This window comes from Dromaius novaehollandiae, chromosome 21 (genome assembly GCF_036370855.1).
Source record: "Dromaius novaehollandiae isolate bDroNov1 chromosome 21, bDroNov1.hap1, whole genome shotgun sequence".
Taxonomy (NCBI): Eukaryota; Metazoa; Chordata; class Aves; order Casuariiformes; family Dromaiidae; genus Dromaius; species Dromaius novaehollandiae.
In genome coordinates, this window is record NC_088118.1 from 354,654 (window position 1) to 363,122 (window position 8,469).

Consider the following 8,469-nt stretch of genomic DNA (forward strand, 5'->3'; position numbering starts at 1 on the left):
GGGCCAAACATGGCGGCCGCAGCCCGCCCCTCACTGCCAGACGAGAGAGGCGCGGGCGCCCGGTGTCTCCTTTTATAGCGTCCGGCTGGAAACGCGCGGCCGAGGGCGCCGGCGGACGGCGCGGCCCCGCTCCGCGCCCTCGGCAGGGGCAGCGCCCGCGCTGCGGCCATGGCCGGCTCGCCCGCCATGCCGCTCCTCATCAACCTCGGCGGGTCGCTGCTGGGCTTCGTGGCCACGCTCACGCTGATCCCGGCCTGCAAGGACCGCTTCCTCGCCGCCAGGCTCTTCGGCGAAGACCTCAACAAGGCCTGCCGGCAGCCCATGTGAGTAGCGGTGCCCGCCGGGCCGCGCCGCGCCGCGCCGGGCCGGGCCGCGCTGACTCCCCGTCCCCCCTTCCTTCCAGCCCCGAGGCGCAGGGCGTGATCAGCGGCGTCGTGTTCCTGATCGTCCTCTTCTGCTTCATCCCCGTGCCCTTCCTGAGGTACTTCGTGGAGGAGCAGTGCGCGGCCTTCCCGCACGATGAGGTGAGGTGTCCCGGCCCCGGGAGCGCCGCGGGCGTGGGCGAGGCGCAGCCCCGGTGATCGGGTCCTGCTCTCTGTCCTGCAGTTCGTGGAGCTCATCGGCTCGCTCCTCGCCATCTGCTGCATGATTTTCCTGGGCTTTGCTGATGACGTTCTGAACTTGCGCTGGCGCCACAAGCTGCTTCTTCCCACCATGGCTTCCCTCCCGCTGCTCATGGTTTACTTCACCAACTTTGGGAACACAACCATTGTGGTGCCTAAGCCCTTCCGGGTGCTGCTGGGGATGCACTTGGACCTGGGTAAGTTAAGAGCTGCTGGAAGACAGTAAGTGACAGGTGGAAGCGGTCACCTGAAACTGGGACACGTAGCAGATAGCAATTTTCACACTGCAGAAGAAACTCAGGAAAGATCTTCTTAAGCACCCACTAAGAAGGCATAACGACACCAACTAAACCCTGGGCTAGAAAGTGCCCAGCTATCTGCATAGAAACCCAGCACGCACTGACCTATGCCTAGACAGGCACCAAACATTTTTTGCAGAATCCTGGGGTATGGCATCTGATGGGGTATATGGCATATGGGGTATGGGCACCGGAGTGCCACGTCCATCTGGTACCTAGATGCCAATACCAAAACGATCAAAGCACAGAAAGAGTGCTGTAGCCATTTGCTATTTTGCAGCTCTTGGTACACATACTCGCTTTGCAGCAGTAGCCATGCTGTACGTGTGCGTACACATGATATCAGATTCATAGGAGAGGGAGTTATTTGTTAATAAGCTACCGATTTTGAAATTTGCTGAGATTGCTGGGTAGTAGACTGTTGTACAAGGGTAGCACTTTACTTCAGTACACTGCATCACAGCCTGCTTCAAATGTGAATACTAAAGCACTTGCATCACTCTGATCTGCAGGTATCTTCTACTACGTGTACATGGGCCTGTTAGCCGTGTTCTGCACTAACGCCATCAACATTCTCGCTGGAATTAATGGGATTGAAGCAGGACAATCTCTGGTGATTGCCGCTTCCATTATCACATTCAACATTGTAGAGTTAAACGGTAAGGAGGAAAACATATTTTTGAGGTATAAAGAGCAAAAGGAGTTAGAATCCTAGATTTCAGTATCTGGTATTACTAAAAGTGAACTGATCCTGACTTACCACAAACTCATTTTGTTTCTTTCTTCTACAGGGGACTATCGAGATGATCACATTTTTTCTCTTTACTTCATGATTCCCTTTTTCTTTACCACACTGGGCCTGTTTTACCACAACTGGTAAGAGGATGGACATTCAGAGAAGTGTCCTCTGTCTTTACTTTCTCCCTTTTCAAACAAATAAAGAAGGAATTCCATGCAGGTGGAATACTGGAGCATAGCAAGATTCTTGCCAGAACCAAGAATGCAAAACACTGATCCATTGACAGCTTTTGTTTCTACTTAAACAATTCAGGTCACACTGGTTCGCTAAACTGCACGCAGTACTCTGCCTTGGATGCCCCACTACACATATTTACACATTGTTTTCTCTGCAAGTCAGGCTGTGGGTTCCAGTCCCACAGTTTCTACCATACATACCTGCAACAGTTGTTTTTGCTGTGTTCTTCAGGGCAGAACTGAGATTTGCAGGCAACAGTCTTGCTGTTCTAGGATCTGCATGACCAAAAAGATGACGAGGGGTCAGTATTCGAAAAAACCTCTGCTCAGAGCATTTCAGTTTTAAACTCATGGACCAACTGCAACATTGCAGGTGCAGCTCTTGTATCGTGCTCTAGGCTATTGCGTGCACGAGTGGTAATACTTGACCAGGGATATTGCTGTTGCTTATGTAGCATGAAGGTATGTCAGCTCAGGAAGTTTCTCTGTGGTTCTGGGATGTGGTATGCTGGCTGGCTGCTTCATCCATTTTCCACAAAAGAACTATGCTAGCAGCAATTACATTAGTATAGTGTGAAATCATTATTACACTTCTGTTTAGCAGAGAATTAATTGTCTACATTACCTGAAACCAAGCCAAGTGGGGCTGCAGTTCCCTCTTGACCCCTAACCTGCCACATGGAAATGCGTGCACTGATTATAGTCATTCTTATGGCAACAGTGATCTTGACAGACCTTTGCTCTTTTGGCTTGTGGATTGCAGGTACCCATCCCGAGTCTTTGTTGGGGACACCTTCTGCTACTTTGCTGGCATGACCTTCGCCGTGGTGGGGATCTTGGGACACTTCAGTAAAACAATGCTGCTTTTTTTCATCCCACAAGTGCTCAACTTCCTCTACTCATTGCCTCAACTCTTCCACATCATTCCTTGTCCCCGACACCGGCTTCCCAGGTAATGTACATGACTCACCTGTAATGTTACCAGAGATGGGTGCTTTTTATCTCCAGCACCAACTAAGAAACAAGAACCATGGTGGGTACATGTTCTTTTTTAAAACCTATCAAAATAGACTGTATAGTTAAAAAGTAGCTGCCTCTCTCCGCCAATTATGGTTGAGTCCTACAAAGTCATACAGGTTTCTCAAGGAAATTAATAATTTCTTTTCTAGGTATAGAAGACTGATCTTTAACAATGTTAGACTTGATTTATTCCCAGCTACAAAATTGAGAGAAATTGATACAGGCCACTGTCAATGTTACTAGAGTACGATCTGCTAAGATTTCATAGTAGTAGGCATTCTGTAGTACTGTACCATATCAGTGATTGTCTCTGCACAGTTGCTTTTTATTTTTAAAACCATACAACTGTATGCAAACATTTGGAGGAAGTGGGGGGGGGGGGGGGGGAAGGAATCTTCTCTCAGTTTTGCCTGATCTGAGGGACCAGGTATCAGCAGGTGCTGTTCTGTATATCAGATTATTTCTGCTTTTTCCCCTACTTGATTTCTGAACTACCCAGGTAGAAATCTCTATCTGGTTACACAGGGACCATTCTGTCTCCTTGCTCCTAAAATTGTAATGTTTCTTTTAGGATCAATCCTAGTACAGGGAAGTTGGAGATGAGCTACTCCAAATTCAAAACTAAGAGCCTCTCAGCCCTGGGAACATACATTCTGAAGGTAATATGAGAAAGACTAGCGAAATCCAGACATGTTTTGAGGCAGTGATCAAATGGAAGAGGAACAGTATGGGAGGGAAGGCAGAACTTCTGGGTACAGTGGTTAATTCCTAGCTCAAATCAAAAAGAAAACAGTCTGGTTAGTCCTGTCACTGTCCCTCATGGACACTCAGTCACATTAATAACCGTACCCTAGTAGTGGTCCCAGGACCCTCATAGGCCTATCCCATCTTTTCAGTAAAAGCATGAGTCAAACCACTGGCATGGTACAGCAAAAGGAGTCTTGGGCAAAACCAGCTGGTGAGCAGCAAACGTACCTGGTGAAATAGCATGCAATATTTCTTTCCCCAGGCAGTAAAGATCTTGCACATAGTAGATGTGAGGAGTGGAATGGATGAAGATGGCGAATACACCGAGTGCAATAATATGACACTTATTAACTTTGTTATAAAGCTGACTGGACCTACCCACGAGCGAATTCTCACTCTCCTGTTGCTACTCATCCAGGTCAGAAAAGTGGTCTCTCAGGTAGAAGGATGTACTCTGCAATAGAAACAGATCCAAGTCAGTCTCAAGAGCATTATGGAGAATGGGGGGGGGATAAAAGGTCATACTTTCACACAAGCAGAAAATGAGCTGTGGAACTTGAGGAGAATCGGAGGTTTACATAGCTGAAAGAGGAAATAAACCTTTCTCCCCCAGACTCTGTTCATTGAGAGCTAATAAATACAAAGTCACAATGATAGCTTGAAGATCCCCAAAAGCACAAGTCTCCAGATGATGGAAAAACAGTAGGAAAAGTATCACTATGTGCTTTCCTTGTCAGTCTGACCTAATACAGCCTTTTCCATGTTTCTGTTTTTTAAGTCATACCAAATAACACAGTACCAGTATTAGGTCCAGCCACTGGCCTTGCATAGGTTTGGTGTGCGTCTTAGTGATATATGGAGTCTGAGCGGGATGTAGTAGCTTTCTGAAGCAACGTAGAGTACCAAGGTAACATACCTCACAGATACTGCTCTCTGCTACCTCTATTCAGCATGTGAACTCCCTTGCCCAATATTATAGGCGCTCTATTTTTAAAGAGGCCTGTATTGCTTAGTTGCCCATAATAAAGTTATTTTTTCATGCATCATATCTGAGACACTCTCATCAGGAAAGAGAAGAGACACTTAACCGAATTCCCATTCAGGAGGAAGACTTCCAACGAACAAGCCCGGAGATGGAACAGGGCTTAGGCAGACTACATCAGGGATGGGAGAGGATAGGAAGTACACACAGCTTCATCTTGATCCCAGTCACATCAGAGAAGTTTTGATAGTGACTTTTTGAAAGGATGCTGAGTTACAGCTTTGCGATGAGGCATTTCCCATTACAAACAATAGAGTTTACACTAAAATACAGGTTTGTTAAAAAGGAAAGCATTATTCCCAACTGTTCACCTCCTCTGCATATTCTGATAATGTAAACGTGCACAGGCACATACAAAATCCCCCACGGATAGTTATGATTCTGATACAGAGAACTGAGAACTTTGGCCAGACTTCTGTTTTTCCTTGTGCTACACCTAAATATTTTAATATTGTCGTATAGCGAAATAAACCATGTCTGACAGCATAGCACAGCAGTCTATCTGGAAAAGCATAATCTGTCAGCCTGTAAATATCTAACACTGTAAGGTTTCAGCCGTCTTTCTTTCTTTTTTTTTTTTTTTTTTTTTAAACCTAGGTCCTGGGCAGCATAATTGCATTTTCAATCCGATACCAGCTAGTGCGCTTGTTCTATGATGTCTGACTGGGCTGCCAGGAGCAGGGGAAAGATTTGCACCTTCCAGTCGATCTCTTGCTTTCTCCGATTGCTGACCAAATGTTTAGAGTGATCTTATTCCGGCCCTGTGAGAATCTCAGGACGCCTTTTAAGGTGCAAGCAATTACCCTGTGCCGGCCAGTCTTGAACTGTGATCTTGTGTTTGTGTACAAGAAGGTGTCCGTCTGATTCTGCTGACAGAAGAGATTCAATGCTACTTGAACGTCATTGTTATTGGGAATACCTTCCATAGGGGAAATGTGACCCAGATCATCTACTCAGAGTGCTTAGGGAAAGTGGGAGAGATAAAAGCTCTATATACAAATAAGCATGTTACTATTCCCTGAAAGATAAAACAGCAACTTCAATTTCTGTGCGACTCTGTATAGCAGAACAAGTAAACCAGAATCCCCTCTTGGCTATGCCAGTCCTATCTTTCATCCATGAACATAGAATAACATGCTATAAATCATACCCAGAACTCAGAGCACTCTAATAATAAAATACCTTGTGATACAGTTCTCCTTTCAGTGCTTTGCCACAGGAAGAATACTGACATACAGTGAAATTAGTGTGATACATCCCTGTGGCCTTTTGCCCTGCTGGGGGCTGTTAATTTCTACAGTAGACTGCCTCCCTTTTCACAGCAACTGGGAATATTCCCACTGAAGGGCTTTACCTTCTGAATGGCTTTATCATCCGTCTTCCTTCCTGGAATAGAACACTTCTAAGGCTAGCAGAGTAAGGGTCACCATGTCCTTTCACAGCACAGGACATCAATAAAAGCCTTATGTTAATCTGGGAATGAGACGCTGCAGGCTGCAGTTTAATTTTTCTTATCCACATAATTATTCATACAGAATTTTCCGGCATCATAGTTCACCACAGAATTGCTACCTACCTGACAGAATAGCACGCATGAGCATCACTGGAGCATCAGCAGTAGGTTAAAGATTCTGCGTGAGACTGATGGGAATGAAACGCAGAATAATACAACTACAAAGATATGGACACTGAGATGGGCGACATTGGAAGCTGCTGAATCTGGTAGCCTAATAGATGTAAGGTTGCTGCATCTCCATGTCCCCAGGTCCAGCCACTAGTAAGGCTGAGAATGTGTTCCCAGTAGGCACAAACACATATGGCCAGCCACACAGATCAACAAAGCACTCAAACATGAATGATACGAGTGGCCTTATCCTCCTTCCCGGCTGATCAAGATAGTGGTCTGCTAGTAGAATATAATTTTTATATATATATATATAAATACACACACTATGGATCCCTTTGGTAGCTGGCCCCTGGACTCCTTGATCTCCTCAGTTGCAGGTAGCAGGGCACATGAATCCCTGAGGCCAGCAGCCCCGCTCCAGTTGCTCATACTCTGGCCTCACACACAGACACACACAAGTAGATCTCTCTGGTAGCTGGTCCAGACCGACAGCCTTCCCAGTAGCTGGCTTAGACACCCTCCCCCTCAGCCCCGATTTTTCCAGCAGCTGGCTGGGACCTACCTCCAGTAGGTAACTTGCTGACCCAGGTGTCTGCAGTATCTGATCCTGAATACCTGGCTCTGAAGCCTCTCATGTTACTTGCTGGCTAGTGCAACTTGATATCCACTGGGGATTACACAAACTGACGCACACCCCCACCCCCCAACCAACCACCACCACCCACAACCTGCACACGCTCCGGTCCCCCCAGTTGTTGGTACCACAGTTGCACGAGCCTCTTCGGCCAGTGATTCGACTCCAGCAGCTGGCACTTAGACCTCCGTACACACAGATGCACACAGAATAGAGTCCTCTCATCCCAGAAAGAGCTAGAAATAGTTCAATAAGAGGACAGGACAGACCATGGTCTACCAAGCCTACCAACCAGCAACATAAGTACATGTGACACCTCCCACCTCCAACCTTGTATTTTCTTATGCTCATTCCTCCCATTCCATTTTGACACCCCCCTTTCCCCGTCTTTGGGCCTTCCGCTAAACAACCCGTAATAAGTCTCACACATCCCCACAATCCCCTTAAAGTGCCACACAGCAACTCCTGCACATCCCCCGATGGTTTTCTCGCAGTATCCCACTCTGAGCCCCACACCCCTGCAGGCAGGGACCCTCAGCCTGTGGGCATCTTGGGAGCCCCCAACTCACCCTGGAGGTGTCACTCCCGGAGGTGGCCCAGGCCAGGGCCCAGGCCCTGGGGTCGACCGTCTCCTTGGAGGGCTCTAGGAGCAGCCCAGCTGTGGCAGCATCATGCTGATGGGGGGGGTCACTGGGGTCCCCCATCTGCTGCTGTTCCTCCGCCCCTTTAGGGTACTGTGACTAGCCCTTATTCACATAACCTAATAGGTGCTACGGCTAAAGTCCATTATCTTGCACTGATCTAAAACTATTACCTGCAGGCAACGTGCCACAGTCAGCTTTGACCAAAATAAACCTGATACGGTTCTGCCCTCAGGGGTACTGTCACTCGCGCAATAAATGCTTTTGCTGCCCCAAGGCTGTCCGGACGCGCAAGCGGCTCTCTGCGAGACGGTCGGTCCCTCCCGAGCGCGGCCGCCGGAGATCTGCCCAGCCGCCGCCGCTCCCGGCACGCCGGCCAGAGGTCCCTGACAGGCAGCTACGGCCAGCACTGCGGAGCTCTGGCGGCAGGAGAGAGACGGGGGGAAACGGCAGCCCCACAGCCGACACCGGGGGCGGCACCGCCGGGCCGCGGTCGCCCCCAAGCGCGCGAGGGGCGGCGGTGCCACACGGCGCGCGGCGGTACCACACGGCGCCACGCCCCTCCTCCAGCCGCGCGAGCCCCAACTGCCTCCCGCGGTATGAATTTGGCGCCTTACCTCCTTATTGGCCCGTCGCAGTCGCCAATAGACTCGAGGCGAGCGCCTTCGGATCGCAAAACCGACCAGTCAGCAAGAAGGTTCTTCCGGGCTACGCACCAATTGCGAGGCGCGGCGGCGCTGTCCAATGAGCTGGGCCCTCCTTTGCCAGAGGCTATAAAGGGGCTGGGTGAGGGGCCCCCGGCCCCATTTCGCGGTGCAGCTGCTGCGCAGAGGGTGCGAGGCGACACCGTAGCGAGACGCC

The 8,469-nt window shown here is 49.1% G+C and overlaps 1 protein-coding gene across 1 annotated transcript; it reads left to right on the forward strand.

Annotated features, from left to right (window-relative positions):
- The first annotated feature begins 168 nt into the window (after positions 1-168).
- On the forward strand, positions 169-5,899 carry LOC135330450 (UDP-N-acetylglucosamine--dolichyl-phosphate N-acetylglucosaminephosphotransferase-like). The gene is made up of 9 exons (XM_064524104.1): positions 169-323; positions 404-524; positions 607-820; positions 1,435-1,581; positions 1,714-1,798; positions 2,661-2,849; positions 3,489-3,576; positions 3,927-4,082; positions 5,304-5,899. The coding sequence occupies exons 1-9, from the start codon at positions 169-171 to the stop codon at positions 5,367-5,369; spliced, it is 1,221 nt and encodes a 406-aa protein (XP_064380174.1). The 3' UTR covers positions 5,370-5,899.
- Positions 5,900-8,469: the final 2,570 nt, after the last annotated feature.

What these genes read in the sequence shown, in the direction of transcription:
- LOC135330450 (XM_064524104.1), top strand. Translation starts at nt 169, where the DNA reads ATGGCCGGCTCGCCCGCCATGCCGCTCCTCATCAACCTCGGCGGGTCG. An exon ending in GGGGATGCACTTGGACCTGG is followed by an intron (nt 821 to 1,434) that starts GTAAGTTAAGAG and finishes TCTGATCTGCAG; the next exon opens with GTATCTTCTACTACGTGTAC. An exon ending in TGGGAACATACATTCTGAAG is followed by an intron (nt 3,577 to 3,926) that starts GTAATATGAGAA and finishes TTCTTTCCCCAG; the next exon opens with GCAGTAAAGATCTTGCACAT.